We start from the raw sequence: 20,451 nt of genomic DNA on the forward strand, positions 1-20,451 counted from the left end.
GGGATTGAATCATTTCAAACCTTTCATGAAATAAAGTAGATTATAAAAAAGAAAATAGAAACAAATGGACCAGTTTTGTGATTTCCCAGTAACACACCCTGATTGATATCCTACTACTTATATTCACAAGAACATAGTGTCTCATTCTTTTCTCAGCAATTTTTAAATACAGGGTGGGGCAAAAGTATGTTTACACTTGTTTGTATGAAAAATAATACAGTGATTAATAAATAATACAAGAATAAGCTCTGTTTTGCATACTCATAATTGTAAACCTACTTTTGCCCCACCCTGTATGGTGTGGTATGGTATGATTTGGTATCACGATTAGAGGAGAGGTGCAGGTTATATAAATAATTGACTTATCATAAGAACAGGTCTTTGAGGTTTAAATTTCTGGTTTTAAATTAACATTAAAAAAAAAACTAACCCAAAATTTTATTTGTCTATTAAAATTTTTTTGATAGTTACTTTGGGTAACTGAATAGGGAAAGTTGTATTCATGAGATTTTAGGTCATTATTTTATGTAACTTTGTAATCTTTGAGCTAATCTATGTATTTAATAGATTTAAGCTCTGCTATTGAGGTAGGTGAGGGTGGCAGAGAGTGGGAACTTGGGGAAATGACATTTACTTTTTTCTCAAATCGGCATAGGAACAGCCTTTCTTGTGGGACAACATATAGTATGTTGTCAAGTCAGCTAGTTGCTGTAATCTTTTGTGCTCTTTATAGCAAAGGAGCTTAGCAAGAGGTTTGTTGTCTTTAGCACTGGAATGGAGAACTATATGGAAAAGAATTAAAATGATAGGTAAGCAAAGCTACAAGGCATGGGCAGTTAGGTTTGGAAGATACATGCACACTTGATAATTGTACACACTTTGAATGACACCTCTTAATGACAACTCTTATCTTTGGTAGACTTCCTGGGAGACTGTAGGGGGAAAGAAGAAGAATTTTGGAAAAGAAAGTTCAGAAAACAAAGAGAATAGAGAGAAGAGAAATGAGAGAGAAGTGAGTCGTGGACGTGGAAACAACAGCCGGAAAGGAAGAGGTGGCAATCGTGGAAGAGAGTGTAAGTATAGACCTTTCTCCTCAACTTTTTATGATGGAAATTTTCGTGAACACTGAAAGAGTGGTCCAGCGAACGCCCATAAATCCACTCCCTCAATGCGCCATTTGTTGTTACAGTTAAGATTTGGGTTTTAATGAACTACTTAGTTAACTTAGTAACTGATGCAATTTCATATCAGCATTGACCTAGTCTGTACGTAGGTAGTTATGTTGTGTGTATTAAGATTGCCTTCTGTTGTGAATCAAATGAATTCTCTGATTTAAAAGGAGGATTTTCATTCACTGATAGATGAAGCTCTTTATTCTTTCTCACTTAACGGATATTCATGGTATAGGCAAAGTTAACATAAGCAGAAAGTTGTTGAATAGGGAAGATTTTCTCAGTACTTTCCAAATTCAACCCAGGTTTTGGCATCATTTACCAAAAGCAACAACCTGCTGTATAGATATACCAAAGTAGCTAAATTATGAATGAATAAAATGTAAATATTAAACATATTACCTTAGAAACTGTTTTTATCCTTGCCTGAGAATATGCTTATCAGTTTTAGAGAGAAAGGTAAGAGAGACAGACAGACGGACAGCGAAACATCGATCAGTTGCCTCCTAGGTATATACCCTGACTGGGAATTCGACCCTGCAACCTTTTGGCGTACAGGACGACACTCTAACCAACTGAGTCATCCAGCTAGGGCTCACCTTAGAGACTTCTGCTAGTTTATTCCATGGATATTTACTGAGTACCTACTATGTAGCAGGTACTCTTAAAGGCATACAGCAATGAGTGATGCAGAAATCTTTGCCCTCCTAAAACTTACCTTTTAATGGAGGTAGACTGAGATGTAACAATAAAAAAGAAAATAATATTTTATATTAATATATTTTAATAGTGTTATGTAGTAATTATACTGTGGGGAAAATCAAGGGCAGAGAGATGGGGATTATAGGAAAGGGTGTTGCCAATTAAATGGAGTGGTACTTCGCTGCGAAGTCATAGGAGTTAATCTCTGAAAGAGATGAGGGGAACAAGCTGTGCCAATATCACTAATAAAATTTCTATATTACAGAGAATCATTAATGCCAATATAGGTATGAGGAGAAGAAAAAATTGTTGGCATCTTCTCGACAGCATCCTGTAAAAACCTGTCTCTAACATTAATTTATTCAATAACTCAATATTTCCTTGGTGGTGGTGTTTTGTTCTTCCAGTCCTTAAACCTAACCAGTCAGCACATTTGTGGTGTATTACATAATTGAATAATAAAGGTAGCTTTCTGAAAAAAACTTACTTTAGAGGAGGGCAAGTCCAAATAGAAGAAGGAAATAGTGGCATGTCTTTTAATTTCTTTTCAGAATTTTCACCTATGAATTAATAAGGAAGATGTACTGTCACTCAGCTTTTGAGCCACTTTTGTTTTATTTCTCTTTTTTTGAACCCTTTAGTTATATTTTAGCCTTTAAAAAAAGGTCTTTTTGTTCTTGCTTTTTTAAATAGCTGTCTGATATAATTATGTTAAGTGGTGCTCTTTTCTTTCTTAGTTAGAGGTGAAGAGAATGGAATTGATTGCAATCAAGGGGACAAGCCTTCAGACCGTGGCAAGCGAGCCCGTGGTAGAGGTAAGACAGAATGAGGGGGAAGGAGATGCTTGTGATCAGAAGGAGGATGCAGGCTGTTTGCTGTGCTGGGTTCTAAGACATGACAGTGTACTCTGAAAGAATGGTTCATCTTCTGAAATCTTTTGATTCATTTACTGATGTTTATGATTGAAGAGTTTGGACTATATAATGTTGAGGAAACCTATTGGTTGTTTTCAAATGAACTGTGAAGACCCTTTAAATGAATAATTTAAAATTTGAAGTTCTTACCAAAATGTTATTAATTTTCCTGTGTTGGATTTTAGGAAATGTGTTTTACCCACTGGCTTTTTTTTTTTTTAATCCTCACTGGAGGATGTTTTCACTGATTTTTAGAGAGAGAGAGAGAGAGAAACAACATTCAGTTGCCTCCTGTACATGCCCAAACTGGGGATCGAACCTGCAGCCTAGGTATATGTCCTGCCTAGGTTCGAACCTGCAACCTTTTTGGTGTACAGACGACTCTCCAACCAACTGTGCCACCTCGCCAAGGCTACCCACTGGTTTTAAAATTAAAGTTATTTGCCCATTGATTACCTCCTCCCATTTTGTTAGTGATCATTAACATTTATTAATTTGGAATGTTACTAAGCCACTTTAAGAATGTAGTTTCCGCCCTGGCTGGTTTGGCTCAGTGGTTAGAGCATCGGTCCTCGGACTGAAGGGTCCTCGGACTGAAGGATCCGGGTTCGAATTTCTCCAAGGGCACGCGCCTGGTTGCAATCCATGGCCCTGGTCTAGGTGCTATGCAGGAGGCAACTAACTAATCAATGTGTCTCTCTCACATTGATGTTTCTGTCTCCTCCTCCTCATTCCCCTCTCTCTCTGCCTTTCCCTCCTACTCTCTTTAAAAAGCAATGGATATCCTCTGGTGAGGATTTAAAAACAAACAAAAAAAGACTGTAGCTTTGTCTTGGCTGGGTGGTTCAGTTGGTTGGAGCAACTAAAATTATTCTTTCAGCCATTATTCTGAAAAGCAGGAAAGAGATAAGTAGAGAGGAATTGATTGTTTTATAGACAACAGCGTGTAGGTGGTTTTTTTTGGAGTCTGCATCAGTGTATTATTTATTTTAGTGTATCTTTATTGATTTCAGAGAAAGGAAGGGAGAGGGAGAGAGAGAGTTGAAACATCAATGATGAGAGAGTCATCATTGATCAGCTGCCTGCTGCACGCCCCCAATTGGGGATCGAGCTCGCAACCTGGGCATATGCCCTGACTGGGAATCAAACCTTGATGTCCTGGATCGTAGGCTGATGCTTAACCGCTGAGCCATGCCCAGCCGAGCTGCATCACTGTATTTAAAAAATAATCTTAAAGCTTCTTGCTTTTAGGTATTTTAGACTTTATATGACATATGCCTTTATTTCCTATCATATCATCTTCCATCTTTTATTTATTTGTATTTCCAGGTGTATATTTTTTCTAAAGTAAACTTTATTTTTATGGTCTCGGTATATTTAGGAACTCCAAAATAGTATAAAATTTAGAGAGACTAATTTTTATTGGCCCTTTTATTTAACTTGGTGCTGAATGTGCTTTATTCAGAAAAAAATACTACAGTACTTTCCATATGGGCCATCTGATTTTCTTTGCTATACCAGAATGTGTTTATGTATTAGAAATGACACTCTCATCTTAAAGGTTAGATTACATGATAGTTATTTTTAAGTTATCTAAATAAGTGAGAAGTTATAGTCAAATCACTCCCCTACTCTTTTATTCCTGTAAATTTCTTAATCTTATTTATTGATGCCTGGTTTGGCAGCATGTGTGCATTGTTTTTGTCTTGCCTTGGTGAGATTGAGTCAAGTAAGGTAGTGAATACTGCTTGAGGTTGCAGGAGAGTGGTTTCTTTCTGGATGGAAGAAAAATAATGTGGAAAAGGCAACAATAGTTATTCCCTAACCTTTTTCACTCCTTTACCTTATGCCACTGTTTTTTTTGCTTTGTTTTGTTTTGTTTTTTTAAGTTTCTTTATCTTTATTGTTGAGAATATTACAGATATCCCCCTTTTATCCCCATCGATCCCCTCCACCCTGCATCCATCCCACCCCCAGGCTTTCCCCATACCAATGTCTGTGTCCGTGGATTATGCTTATAAGCATATAAATTCTTTGATTAATCTCTCCCCACCCACTTCCTCCTCCCCACCTTCCCTCTGAGATCCCTCAGTCTGTTCCATGCTTCTGTCTCTGGATCCACTTTGTTGATCAGTTTATTTTGTTTATTATATTCCACATATAAGTGAGAGCATGTGGTACTTGTCTTTCTCTGACCGGCTTATTCCACTTAGCATAATACTTCCTAGTTCCCTCCATGCTGCTCCTTTTTTACAGCTGCATAGTATTCCATGGTGTAAATGTCCCACAGCTTTTTTATCCACTCATCTACTGATGGGCACTTGGGCTGTTTCCAGACCTTAGCTATTGTAAATTGTGCTGCTATGAACATAGGGGTGCCTAAGTTCTTTGTGATTGGTGTTTCAGGTTCCATAGGATATATTCCTAGAAGTGGGATCACTGGGTCAAATGGCAGGTCAATTTTTAATCTTTTGAGGAAACTCCACACTGCTTTCCATAATGGCTGTACCAGTCTGCATTCCCACCAGCAGTGTACTAGAGTGCCCTTTTCTCCACAACCTCTCCAGCACTTGTAGTTTGTTGATTTGTTGATGGTAGCCATTCTGATAGATGTGAAGTGATACCTCATTGTGGTTTTAATTTGCCTCTCTCTGATGACTAGCGACGTTGAACATTTTTTAATATGTCTCTTAGCCATTTGTATGTCCTCTTTGAAGACATGTCTATTTAGGTCCTTTGCCCATTTCTTAATTGGATTGTTTGTCTTCCTTTTGTTAAGTTGTATGAGTTCATTATGTATTTTGGATATTAACCCCTTATCCAATGTATCATTGGCACATATGTTCTCCCATACAGTGGACTCCCTTTTCGCTTTGTTGATGGTTTCTTTTGCTGTGCAGAAGCTTTTTATTTTGATGCAGTCCCATTTGTTTATTTTCTCCTTAGTTTTTCTTGCCCTAGAAGATGTATCAGCAAACATATTGCTATGAGAGATGTCTGAGATTTTGCTGCCTCTGTTTTCCTCTAGGATTTTTATGGTTACATGTCTTACATTTAAGTCTTTTATCCATTTTGAATTTATTTTTGTGTATGGTGTAAGGTGGTGGTCTAGTTTCATTTTTTTGCGTGTACCTGTCCAATTTTGCCAACACCATGTATTGAAAAGACTGTCTTTACTCCATTGTATGTTCTTGCCTCCTTTGTCAAATATTAATTTACCATAATGACATGGATCAATTTCTGGGCTGTCTGTTCTTGTGCCAGTACCAGGCTGTTTTGATTACAGTGGCTTTGTAGTGTAACTTGATATCTGGTGTTGTGATCCCTCCAACTTTGTTCTTCTTTCTCAAGATTGCTGTGGCTATTTGGGGTGTTTTTTGGTTCCATATAAATTTTTGAAGTGTTTGTTCTAAATCTGTGAAATATGCTGTTGGTATTTTAATAGGGGTTGCATTGAATTTATAGATTGCTTTGGGTAGTAAGGACATTTTAATGATGTTAATTCTTCCAATCCATGAACGTGGTATATTTTCCCATTTGTTTATATCTTCCTCTATTTTGTTTTTCAGTGTCCTATAGTTTTCCGAGTAAAGGTCTTTTAAATCTTCAGTTAAGTTTATTCCTAGGTATCTTATGTTTTTTAGTTACAGTGGTAAATGGGATTGTTTTTTTAGTTTCTCTTTCTGAGAGTTCATTATTAGTGTTTAAAAATATGCTACTGTTTTATATTAAGCAACCCAAATTAATTTATCTCCTTATAAAACTAATATATGAATGTGGTCTGTATGATATAATTAAAAAGTGATTATTGAGCACCAACTATGTGGTAATAACATTCTATTTTTAATTTCTGAATCCTCTGCAGTGGCATCTTGGTTCCTGGTATTAAAAGTATTTGACAAAATGCAGTGTTCAAAAATCAGTTACTGAACAGCTAGGTTATTTCCTGTAATTGAATAGTGATTATTATTGTGCCTCTAAATAAAAGAGTTTAATCCATGAAAAAATTCTACAAGTACTAATATTTAGGTACCTATTATATTGTTAAAGATATTGCTGTGAATATGACATGGACCTTCACATCCTGGGTGGGGAAGGAGGAGAGACAAGTAAAAGCACTTCTCGATTTACTTAAGATAATGATTGGTGATGTGATTAACTGCCAGTAGTTGTACAACTGTCAGTAGGGTCTCCTTTAGTTTAAGTGGCCTGGGCAGGTCTCAGAGGAGGTGTGAGGAAGGAAGCCATGTGAAAATCTGGGTGGGAACATTCTGTGTAGAAAGAAACAGCTAGTACAAACATGGAAAATAACTTGGATTTTTTTCACAGAATAAAAATTACTTATTAGAATATGGAATATACAGAGAAGTGGCTCGGTGTGGTTTTAACATTCTATTTTGAAGTAAAAAATACAATTTTGCATAATGTTCATCTAGGTTCCCCAAATTTCAGTGTTTTACATTTGCTTTATTATTTCCTCTCTGTATGTACATATTATTGTTTTTTCCTGAAACCTTTGAGTATAAATTCCAGGCATAATGCCATTTTATATATCCCTTAATATTTTTGTGTGTGTCTCCTAAGAAAAAAAGATAGTCTCTTACAGAGCTACCTTAAAATGGTAAAGTCAGAAAATTATTACTGATGCAATCTATAGACCTTATTCAGAAATTTTCAGTTCTCTTGCTAATGTTTTTATAGCAAAAAGAAAACATTCTGGTCCAGAATCTAATCCAGGATCACACATTGTATTTAGTTCCCACATCTCTTTAGTATTCTTCAGTCTATAACAGTTCATCAATCTGAAAAAGTCTTTGTCTTTCATGGCCTTGATGCTTTTGAAGCATATGGGCGCTTGTAAAATGTTCTTCAAGACCAATCGAGTTTCCGCTTCGTAAGATTCATCTTACCTATTTTTGGCAGGGTACCACAAAGTGACGATAACTGTAACATGATAAAGGTTTATCCCATTACTAGTGATGTTAACTTTTATTTAAGGAAGGTTGTTTCTGCCAAGTTTCTCCTTTGTAAAGTTACTACCTACCCCCAGCTTTAGAAGTATTTTTTGGTAGGCAGCACTTGAGACTTTGTAACTATTCTTTTTTTAAAATCTGGCTTTCATTCACTAGTATTAGAATTTATGAATTACTTCCTGAAACAATTATTTTGACACATTTATAATCAGATTTCTTTGCTAAACAAAAGCTAGTATTTGGGATATAAGGGTATATTCTAAGCTTTCTTCCTCACTGAATTCCAGGGGTAATTCGCTATTGTCGTTTGTCTAATTTAAGCTGCTTTAGGATTGGGGAAAGTGTATTCCTATCTCTGAGGATATAATACCCTGACGCAAGGACAGAGAGGCACAATTTGCTTAACTCCCAAGTCTCTAAACTACACAAGCTCCAGGGATGCACTGCTTCGTGGTGTGGTGAACAGGTCTCTGGGCATGGGAACAACTCATGGCAGCTATCTTAATCATTGAACCAGCCCTGGATATTTCAGAATGTTTTTTAAGGGTTTTTTTGTTTTTCGTTTTTTCCTCTAATTTTTTTGAAATTAATTTGAGGGAGAAAGGGAGAAACATCAATTTTGTTCCATTTATTTGTGCATTCATTGGTTGATGCTTGTATGTACCCTGAACAGGGATAGTTCCTGTAACCTTGGCATATAGGGACAACACTCTGACCAACAGAGCTACCAGGCCAGGGCTTGAGAACTTTTGTCAATACAAAGAATTTTAGAACTAGTCATGAGCCGGAGTGTGCAGTGTTAAATTCAAGTTCATGTACTTTCTGGTACATTTGGCTATTATCAGTCTTCTGGGGATGAGAAAAGGGAGTTGCGTTCTACTTTCTTAGATGAAGATAGCTTTCCCTACTTGCTTCTTTTTACGTTACAGTTACTGTTGCTATTTGGCAGGAGGAGGCATGTCTGCAGCTAGGACCTGCCTCCACTAGAGGTGGTTGACTGTTCTCTGAGTTTTGGCTTTTTTCAAGGGAAATGAGAGCAACTTTTCTTTTCTAGCTCTCAGTGTAAAAGACGTTAAACAGTTAAAATCTTGAACAGTCATCTGACATAGCCGTATTGCAGATTCCCTGGAGGAACTGCTAGGAGAAAAGGTATAGCATTTATTTGGCTTATTTTTTAAGATGATCATTTTAAATCTTGTTTTTCTCTGTTAAAAGATCCCGAGTCTTTATTCTGACATGTAAGGCGAAAATAGCTATTAGTACCAGATAACAGTGTAGGAAAATGGTATATTACACACCTAATAATCTTACTGGTAGTATCACTAGCCAGAAATAGGAAAGAACAATTTTGTTATCTTGATAAAATTTGGGTTTGGTTTTTTTGTTTTTAATATATCTTTATTGATTTCAGAGAGAGGAAAGGAGAGGGAAAGAGAGAGAAACATCAATGATGAGAGAGTCATTGATCAGCCGCCCCCCCCACACGCCCCCGACCGGGGACCACGCCCGCAACCCGGGCATGTGCCCTGGCCAGGAATCGAACCCCAATCGTCTGGATCCTAGGTCGATGCTCAACCGCTGAGCCACACCTGGCCGGGCTGGGTTTGGTTTTAAAAAAAAACAAAACTACTTAAGACATATTTGGCTTGTTTGTGGTTAATATTTGGGTGCAAGTATTAACCATATCCATGTAGTTGATACTGACTTTTTCCAGGGGATTTGCAGGATTTTTTAATTTTTCACCTTAGGATATGTATTTCTTTTATAAAATCCTTTCTTCTCTTTTATGCACATCTTGCTTTTTGGCTCAGGTATTTTAGATATCATTTAATGATTTCTTAGTAGAATCCCTGTTTAAAATTTTTGCTGGTATTTACTTAATATTTAACTACTGTTCGTGCCATTTGCCACATGCATGCCATTGAAATGAATTCTGTTTTGTTATGGGTGCACATGAACCCACTTATCAAGAGCAGTTGTGCTTTTTCTTTTGCTTTCTTCCTTGATAATAGTGTTCATTATAGTAAAATAAAATAATCTTGAGATATAATTTACATACAATTCACCCATTTAAATTATACAATTCAGTGATTTTTAGTATACTAATAGAATTATGCAACCATACTATAATCAATTTAAGAATATTTTTATCACCTCAAAAAGAAACCCTGTACCCTTTATCAATCCCAGTTTCTGTACCCTCCTCATATCCCACCCCAGTAGTAAACAACCAGAAATCGACTTTCTGTCTTTATAGAATTGCCTATTCTGGATGTAACATGTAAATTGTGGTTTTGTGTGTGAGTGACTGGCTTCTTTCACTTAGCTTAATGTTTTAAAGGTTCATCAGTGCCCTAGCCGGTTTACTCAGTGGTTAGAGCATCGGCCCTTGGACTGAAGGGTCCCAGGTTCAGTTCTGGCCAAGGGCATGTACCTTGGTTGCAGGCTTCGCCCCTGTCATCGCACGAGTGGGAGGCTGCCACTAGATGTGTCTCTTTCGCATCAGTGTTTCTCTCTCTCCCCCTCCCTCCCCCTTTCCACCCTCCCCCTTCCACTCTCTCTGAAAAAGCAATGGAAAAAATATCCTTGGGTGAGGATTAAAATAAATAAATGAAGATTTTTAATAGTTTATTTTGAACTGTTGGATAAATTAACTATAACATGATTAATGTACATTTTAGTTATATTAGCATAGCTAATATAGCTCCTGCAACTACCGTTCTCTGAATTTCACCATTCTTATGTACCTCATATACGTAAAATAAAAATATTTGTCCTTTTCTAACTGACCTATTTCACTTAGCTCAGTGTCCTCAAGGTTCATCCATGTTGTAGCATCTGTCAGAACTTCCATCTTTTTAAGTCTGAATAATATTTCATTGTACATATGTACCACATTCGCTTATCCATTTATCTATCGATGGACCCTTGGGTTCTCGTACCTTTTGTTGTTCAAATATCTCCTGAAGACCCTATTTTGAAATTCTCATGAGTACAAAGCCAAATGTGGATTTGCAGGATCATGTGGTAATTCTATTTTTAATTTTTCGAGGAACTGCCATACTGTTTTCCATAGTGACTGCGCCATTTTACATTCCTATGAAACAATCACAAGGGTTTCACTTTCTCTGCGTCCTTGCTAACTTTCGTTATGTTCTATTTCTCTCTCTGTTATCAGGTTTCCCTAATGATTAGTGATGTTGAGAATCTTTACGTGTGCTTTTTGAACATTTGTATATCTTCTTTGGAGAAATAGTCAAGCCCTTTGCCCATTTTTTAATTGGGTGGTTCATTTTGTTGAGTTGTAGAAGTTCTTCATATATTATCAATATTACTCCTTTTCAAATATATGATGTACAGATATTCTACTGGTTGTTTTTGTACTCTGTTGATAATGTCTTTCATATATATATATATATATATATATATATATATATATATATATAGTTGATTGTGTATTTTATGCACAAATCTAATGTCTATATTTTTCTTCCTTGCCTGTGCATTTGGTGTCATTAACTCAGTGTTCTGAAGCTTTTGCTCTATATTTTCTTCTTCTTCTTCTTCTTTTTTTTTTTTTAACATACCTTTATTGATTTCAGAGAGAGGAAAGGAGGAGGAGAGAGAAAGATAGAAACATCAATGATGAGAGCGTCATTGATCAGCTGCCTAGCCCGCAACCCGGGCATGTGCCCTGACCGGGAATCGAACTCCGATCTCCTAGATCCTAGGTCAATGCTCAACCACTGAGCCACGCCCAGCCGGGTTATATTTTCTTCGAGTTGTAGAGTTTTAGCTCTTTAGGTCTTTAATCCACAGTTTAGAATTTTGATCAAGAAAGACTGAAGAGTTGTGGAATAATTTTCTTCTTGCTGGCTGTATTGCTTCCTGGCACTTTGGTTATTGGTTAAAGTCCTGGTATTAAAAATGGTGTTTAATAGTACAGTACCTCCAGCTTACTTAGCAGTTTCCACTTTGTTTCTCATTTCATTTTATAGTAGAGGCTTTACAATGTCATGTTGTTTGCACTAGGTGGTTTTAAAAGACCCAGAATATTTTTAAATATAGCCTGCCTATGTTAAGCTGTTACATATCACAGATAGTACACAAGCAGATAAAATTTTTTCTATCCTTTGAAATCAGTAACTGTGTAGGTAGTTGTGTCAATAGGGACCAGCAGATGTGGAGAGAATGATGGTGGTGTTAGGAACAGTGACAGTATTGAGTAAATGCATATAGGATGAAGTTGGTCAAATTGTAATTGTTTAGGACAGAAGTATTATTTTACACTATAATTTTTTTAAAGGATTTGGACGTGGCAGAGGGAGAGGGGCAGGAAGATTCTCAACCCAAAGCATGGGGTAAGTGTAGCCATCATATTTTTCTAGTTACTGCCTTTTCTAGTTGTTACTCTAAGGTTTTCCTTTCTCTGTTCTATACCCAGTTTATTCTGTTGAGTCAGATGTTTTCTGTAGTTAAGAGAAAGTAGTAAAAAAGTATAGTAGTACAAATAAAAAATTGTATTGCAATGGTCTTAGAGCAGAGTTTCTAGCCTTGACTCTGTTAAAATTTTGTATTGGATAATAGTTTGTTGAGGTGGTTGGGTGTCCTTTACCTTGTAGGATGTTTAGCAACATCCCTGGCCTTTCCCTACTAGATGCCGGTAGCACCCCTTCTCAAGTTGTGACAATCAAAAATGTCTCCAGACATTGCCACATGTTCCCTGGGAGGGAGGTGCACAATCACCCCTAGCTGAAAACCACTGCGTAAGAGTTATGTTGGTAAATCCAGCAATTGTCTTTGAATGGTAAGTAAATGCAATGTTTATTTATGTAAAACTGACAGTTTTTTCTTGAATTGTAATCGTGAATGATGACCATACTGTTATTAAGTAAATGATATAATCAGTAGGTTTTTTTCCATTATTTCTTATTGTTTAACTTTTTGCTGCTTCTAAAACATTAGCTCCCCCCTGAGTTTTTAGACAAAAAGTTTTTAAACATCTTTCAGAATCTGTATGTAGATTACAGTCAAGGAAGGAAGGGAACTGGTTCCTGGAAAAGCCCTTTCTCTCCATAGCTTCAGGGCAGCACTGTTGGGGGTCACTTCCTTCAGGTGGTACCTCTTGCCATCTGTTTTCTGCCTGAGCTCCCTGTAGACAAAGGAAGGATGAAAACACGGGGAGTAAACACGAATGCCCAGCCCAGTAGCATTAGACTCTTTTGTGGATTTTGCTGTTTACTTTCAAAAAGATTCCTTTGTGATTTTTTAAAACATATTAGATACCTCAGTTGGGGGGGTGGGGATCCGTTCTGAAAATTTTAGAGATAGTATTTAGTTTGGCTCTAGTTACTAGACCTCTGAGCCATGGGTGCTTAGGATTTTAATGACCAACAACAAACAAAAGAGGTAATGAATAAAATATTTTTGTTTCTTTTTTAAAACATTTATATCCATTGTTTCTATACAAAAAGGATCATATACAACTGTTGTAAAAGGTTCAAAGCCAAATTTGGATTCTGACTTGGGAAGAAAAGACTTGTTGCCTGTTTAAGCCTGGTTTAGTTTTCAGGGGGGCTTTCCATAGAGTCCTCATGCCTAGAATCATGATGTCTCCATACCTGCTTTAGGATGCAGAGAACAGCAGCTTAGGGACATAGGGGTATTTTATAAGATTGCATGGAATGTCTCTAGGCAATTCTGCTTTTCAGAAGATCTATATCCTAATGGCAAGAGGAATTAGCTATAATTAAACAGGTGAGGGAGGGTGAAGTTTCTTAGTGTCTTTTAGAAGGGACAAGGCTTCTTTTGCGGAAGGTGATGTACAGTTAGTTTTGTGACTGGTGATTATTTCATTTGCCTTTATTCTTTATTTCAAACCCCAGGACATTTAATCCTGCAGACTATTCAGATTCTCCATCTATAGATGGGTGTGGGACAAAACCAGTAGTTTGGGAAGCTGCTCAGAATGGTGCAAATGAGGGAAGTGGTAAGTGTCTATTCTTATCAGAGATGTATTTTAAATGTTTGAGTTAATATGCATTACAAAGATGACATCAAAGTGTGATGATGGAGAATAATGAAAACACAGCCACCCCGGCAGTGTGGCTCAGTGGTTAGAGCATCGGCCTGTGTACCAAAGGGTTGCAGGTTTGATTTCTGGTCAAGGGCATGTACCTTGGGTTGCAGGTTTGATCGCTGGCCCAGGTGGGGCTCGTGCAGGATGCAACTAATCAATGTGCCTCACATCAGTGTTTCTCTCTCTGTCCTCTGTCTCTCACCTCCTTCCTCCCTCCTTTGCACTATCTCTGAGACTACTATTAGCTTGTTCTTACACCTCCAAAGTCTCTCACTTATAAATCTCATTGATAAGGTATTTAATTTTTCCCCTTTCTGCACTCTGAGGAAGAGATTGTAATCAGTCTGTGTAAATTAGCACAAATCCACACTCAAATCTTAGTGTGTCATGGATTTTTTTTTTTATTAAAATTTTTTTTTAAATTGCAGTTAACATTCATTCAATATTAGTTTCAGGTATACAGCATAGTGGTTAGAAATTTATATAACTTATGAAATGATCCCCCTGATAAGTCTAGTCATCCCCTTGTTAGTGTGTCAGGGATTTATAGAATTTCTTAGGAGAAGACTTATTCTGAAAATATCATTGCTAATTGGTGGACAGTAAATTTTAGCCAGATAAAGTGGTAGATGATAGATGGGCTTGGGGCAACAATTTCTTTTGCAGGTTTTTCTATATTCTGCCATTTTTAGATTATTTCTTTTCTAAAGTTCGTGGGTAGATATTTGTTCATTGGGTGTGTTTATTTAATAGAGATCTTTGGCGTATTTGTTGATGATAATAACCGTTGCCATTGTATTTATAAAGACATGATTTGAGCCTGGCTGGAGTGGCTCAGTTGGTTGAGCATCATCCAGTGCACTGAAGGTTGCTGGTTCCATTCCTGGTCAGGGCACATGCCTGGGTTGCAGTTTTCGTCGTCGTTAATCCTCACTCAAGGATATTTTTTCCATTGATTTTTAGAGAGAGTGGAAGGGAAGAAGGGAGTGGAGGGAGGAGAGAGAGAGAGAGAGAGAGAGAGAATCAGACATTGATGTAAGAGAGACACATAGATTGGTTTCTCTCTCACATCAATTTGTCTCCCTTCTCTCTAAATATGTCCTCAGGTGAGGATAAAAAAAAAAAAAGACATAATTTGACACTTCTATGTAGCATCAACTCTGGTAAAAAAATAAGATAATGCATCACAGAAGCATAATCAATGAACTAGAAATCAAAGATGCTGTAGAATTTACACCATAGAATACTATGCAGCTGTAAAGAAGAAGGATCTTATACTCTTTGAGACAGTATGGATGGACCTGGAGAAAATTACGCTAAGCGAAATAAGCCAGGCAGAGAAAGATAACTATCACATGATCTCACTTATATGTAGAATCTAAACACAATAATCTGATGAACAAAATAGATTCAGTGACATAGAAGCATGAAGTAGACTGAGGAATCTCAGAGGGAAGGTAGAGATGGATTGGTGGGTGGGTGGGGAGAAATTAACCAAAGAATTTATATGCATATGTGCAGAGGCCTGGGGCAGGGAGTGGGTGTGGGGTGGAAGGGGTTAATGGGGAAAAAGGAGACATCTGTAATATTTTGAACAATAAAAAAATTTAAAAAGCTGTAGAGATCAACAAAGTTATAAGTGGTAATTTGAAAGGACTAGTAAAATTAATAAACATACTTGAGACTGTCCATGGGAAGGAGAAGCATAAGTAATTGGTTGTAGGAATGAGAAAAGGAATATTGATATTATAGTTATTATAGTTATTATAGATGTTAAGGGATCATAGGAAGATACTTTATGCCAATACATTTTGTGCTACCATTTTAAATTACACATTAATCTCACTCTTCAACACATATAAAGTCTTAAGCCCAAAACTGGAAAACAGAATTCAGTAAGATAAAAAAAGGATAATACACATCACGGCCATGTTAAATTTATACCTGGTATTCAGGTTTGTTTAATATTTAAAAATCAGTGAACTCCTAAATATATATTCAAGGTAATAGGAGACTTAGGTTCACACAAATATTCATGGAAACGTAACTCATAATAGCTAAAACATGGAAACCAAATGTCTTTCAATGGATGAATGGATGGATAAGTATAATGTCTATCATCCATACAATGGAATATTCATTCTGCCATTAAAAAAAGAATGAAATACTGATACATGCTGCAGCATGGATGAACCTTGAAAACATCATACTGAGTGAAAGAAGCCAGTCGTAAAGGACCATATATTTTACATTGTATGATTTCATTTGTGTAAAGTGTCCAGATTAGGCAAATATGTAGAGACAAAAAGTAGATTTTTGGTTGCCAAGAGCTGGGAGCCTTTGGGAAAGATAGGTACTGACTACTAATGAATTCAGGATTACTTTTTGTGGAATGATGGAAATATTCTGAAATAGATTGTCATGATGGTTGCACAACTTGGGAATATACTAAGAACTACTCAGTTGTATACTTTAGAAGGGTGGATTTTATGCTGTGTAAGTTATATTTCAGTAACAAAAGCTAGTTCTGTGTATTCCTTTAACAGAATAAAGGAGAAAATTCACATTTCAATAAGGAAAGCATTTGTCAAAACCCAACATCCATCCTGATTTTTTTTAAAAGCCAGGCAAATCTGGAATACAAGGAAATTTCCTTAATCAAATAAAGGACTTCTACAAAACTTACTGTAAACATTGCAGTTAATGGTGATGTGTTGAATGTTTTTCCTCTGGAACAAGATAAAGGGGCTTACTCTCACTATTTCTATTCACTACTGTACCAGAGGTTTTAGCCATTGCAATAAGGAATAAAGAAGAAAAGTCAGAGGGCTGGAAAGGGAGAGAAAAAACCTGTCATTTCTGGTAATGTTATAAAAGAAACTAAAGATAAATTATTAAAATTAGGGAGTTTAAAAAGATGCTAGATAGAAGTTCAATAAACATTTTTTCCTTTTTATTGAATTTATTGGGACATATTTTTTCCTTTTTATTGAATTTATTGGGGTAACATTGGCTAACAGAATTATACAGTTTTCAGATGCACAATTCCACAACACATTTGTACACTGTATTGTGTGTTCACCTCATCAAGTCTCCTTCCATCACCACTTAACCCCCCATACCCTCCTACAACTCCCCCCTCCCCAAAACCCGCACACTGTTGTCTGTATCCATGAGTTTATTTCTCTATTTTATTTTTTTCTCAATCCCTCTACCCTTCCAACCCCTCAACTGCCCCCCACCCCACCCCAGCTGTCAGCCTGCTCTCTAATTTGCTTGATAGTTCATTTTGTTCATTAGATTCCACATATCAGTGAAATCATAGGGTACTTGTCTTTCTATTTCTATAAAACATTAACAGAGAAAGTGGGGAAAAAATCAGTAGCCTCAAAAAACGCCAAATGACTATGAAGAAGTCTTGCACAATGATATGCAAGATAGCAAGACTTCTATCTATGAAAACATAAAATATATATATAAGCTCATACTAAAATATAAAATTGAGAGACTCAATAAAATTAAATGGAAGGATTTATCATTTTTAGATATTTCAAGTCTCACTACTGTGAAGCTTAGTTTTTATTGACTCGCTCTTTGGACCTTTTTTTTTTTAATATGTCTTTATTGACTTCAAGGAGGGGGGGAGAGAGAGAAACATCAATGCTGAGAGTGTCACTGATTGGCTGCCTCCTGCACGTGAAAGGAGCCTGGTCAACCTAGGAGTGAGAAAAGGATAGCTGATGCAAATTGAATGTTCAAGGGCCACCTGGCTAATACTTGAGTCACAGTTGCCTGTTACAGTATGGGTTACAGTAAGTTTGTCTCTCCTTGGAGCACAGTATACAGTCTACAGAGCTTTGATGCTGTCCTTTCTCAGTTTAATTTACTCACCCTTAATTGTTTTGAGATGTTAAAACCTTCCATTTACATTGATCTACAGAACTGGCATCAAATGCTCAAAATGTAGCTCAGGATCTGCCAAACAAAAATTCTTACGGACACAAAGGTATGAATGTTTTATTTTTAAAATTTCCTTAGTTAAGAATTTTATAAAATGTTTACAGTATCTTCCATTTTTATCAAGGTTAACTAATAAGATTTATCAGATAAATGTTTGTAACCTACATTTTTACAACTACTTGATAAAATATCAACTTTTGATTATGTAAGTGTTTTCAGATTGGTTTTTCAAGGCACCACAGATTTTTGCATCACTGTTTTCCTTTCTCCTATGTGGCTGCCCTATATGTGCTTTTGACAAAGGACCAACATGAAGTTAAATTGAACATAAAACATACATGTCAAATTTATTGTCTAAAACTGAAAGTAAATTAATATCATTGACATTTTCATGGTATAGGCCTATAAGCCTGTAATGGGAACCAAGCTCTTATTGTAAGATTTTAATATTACAAAATAGGATTGGGACCTGACCCCGTATTCTTCTATATCTGAGGTCTGGTATTTTTTATAGTCTGTGTATCTAGAGTGAGTTACTACAACTAGGTCCTGGCTTCTGACATGTGACTTTCCCCTCTGTTGCCTGCCATACCACTTGACCTTGTTGCACTGCTGCTTACAACTATGTACATACGTTGTCTTCTGCCTGCTTTTAAATGTACTCAGATTCGCACCCTATTCTGCATGTCTAAATTTGTATTTTCATTTTCATAGACTTAAAAAATGACTAAGATAGTAAGTTTTATGTTACAAGTGTTTTACCACAACTTAAACTTTTTTAGAAAAAAAGAAAGTATGTTTTAAACTTTAGGATGCTTTTTTAACATTTTATATGTAGGATTTTGTAATGCCTCATTGTTTCTCTCCTCTGGAATGTCCCTTCTTTATACATCTGTCTATTCAAATATTTTCTTGCCTTCAACTTCTTTGCTGTGGTTCATCTAACCTCATATGTTTTCTCTTACCATTCTAGTTTTCATTAACATCTTTGTATTCCAGATTTCCAGTGTGATAATCAGATTCATGTAATTTATCATTATTCGGTATTATGCTACCTTTATCACTCATAAAATTTTTGTCTTTCCTATGAGATGATTTTGATACCTAGAATAATGCTTAATGTGTAGGCTCTTAACTCAGTATTGTTTCATTGATGATTGGTGATGAAGGGGTCCTAAGGAAAATTCCACCATAAATGGTTTCCTATTATAATTTTTAATGCCTCAAAAGTGAAAGTTTTTGGAATGATATTTGAGGCTTTGAAATTGTTTTCAGTTTCTTGACTGGAGTGTTGCTAAAACTCCTTAGGTCAAAACGTCAGCTTTTTGTAGAATTTCTCAGTCTTTAAATTAGAGTACTATCTTCTATGATGAATTTGACAACATGAGCATAGGGTAGGTTGGATGGAGGTAGCACCCAGAACACTGTGTAGTAGCCGTCTTCGAAATTAGTACAGTTGTGAGCTTTTAAAACCATACATATACTTGGTGAAAAGTCTGGAAGAAAATATATTAAAGGATTGGAGAGTATGTATTAGTACTTGGAAGAAAGTCATATTGTAGAAGGAGGATAAGAGTGAAGGGTAGGTGAATGGCTTACCTTAGATTCATTAACCTTTGTGTACAGTGTAAGGAGGCCCATACAAGGGCCTAGAGACAAGGTTCCAAGTACTCATTTCTAACAGGGACTAATTTCACCTTGTGTTTTTTCACTATTCTTTCTACTTTTGTTTAAGAAAATATTTTAATTCAAAGAGATGTTATAATTTTTTATGGCATTTCTAGAGAAATTATGGAAACCATTTAAAGATATGCAGAGGATCAGATTGCCAATTCCAAGTATTGAAATCTGTATCTAGCCTTACTGTTATAGTTGACCCTTGAACAACACAAGGATTAAGGGTGCTAGCCACCCTCCACATGTGTAAGTTTTAAATATCTCCTTTTTATACTCACATAGTAGCATATCTTAGGTGATATTTTACCAGGAGCCATGCTCCGTAAATCCATAGATTCTATATTTGTTTGCCATAACCAATCTTAAATTTGGGATATCATGTTGAAAGCATTCTGAAAAGGACTCTCTTCCTAGGTAACACCATCAGGTTACTTATGAGGTGGTTGGTTACTAGGTTATTGACATGATTCCCAGGGAATTAGATATTGTCACCTGCCTTTTTTTCTCAGGAATGTGCCTGTACTTCTTTTTCTCCTTTCCACAAACAAATCTGATTGAAGAACAGATGCTCATTTTTTTCCATTGAAGGAACTGAAAACATTCACAGTCCCAATTTTTGAAGGTGGTTATAGTAAATATTTTGGTGTATTTTCTTTTCAAACCATTTTCTCTGGTGTGTTTGCATGTATGCTTTAAAATGGGGGCCTATACTTACACAGGATCTCTAAGTGCTAGAGTCAACATATTTGAATATCAGTACTTTTCTTTAAATTGTATTAACTGTTTGAGCACATCCTTTGTATCTGCTCTTCAGTAGTTACAGCACCAGACTTTATATGAACAGTACTAATGTTCAGCTTTGCTGGAGACCAATTAGGAAACCATTAGTTGGAACTAATACCCTATAAAAAGGATGCTGAAATATGATAATTCAGTAATCCATCTAAAAGGGTCCAAGACAGGCCTGCCTTTAT

The 20,451-nt window shown here is 36.3% G+C and overlaps 1 protein-coding gene across 8 annotated transcripts in view; it reads left to right on the plus strand.

Moving 5' to 3' along the window:
• The window catches only part of UBAP2 (ubiquitin associated protein 2), a 100,859-nt gene that overhangs the window by 47,825 nt on the left and 32,583 nt on the right, over nt 1–20,451 (plus strand). For 5 of the 8 annotated variants that reach the window (XM_081151409.1, XM_081151412.1, XM_081151411.1 and 2 more), the window contains 5 exons: nt 920–1,073; nt 2,612–2,689; nt 12,068–12,122; nt 13,647–13,750; nt 17,781–17,846. In XM_081151409.1, coding sequence (XP_081007535.1) covers nt 920–1,073; nt 2,612–2,689; nt 12,068–12,122; nt 13,647–13,750; nt 17,781–17,846 — 457 coding nt within the window. The remainder of the gene's footprint in view (nt 1–919; nt 1,074–2,611; nt 2,690–12,067; nt 12,123–13,646; nt 13,751–17,780; nt 17,847–20,451) is intronic. The other 3 variants (XM_081151414.1, XM_081151416.1, XM_081151410.1) reach the window with 2 other exon arrangements.

The sequence above is a fragment of the Miniopterus schreibersii genome, assembly GCF_964146895.1.
Source record: "Miniopterus schreibersii genome assembly, chromosome: 11".
NCBI classification, from domain to species: Eukaryota; Metazoa; Chordata; class Mammalia; order Chiroptera; family Miniopteridae; genus Miniopterus; species Miniopterus schreibersii.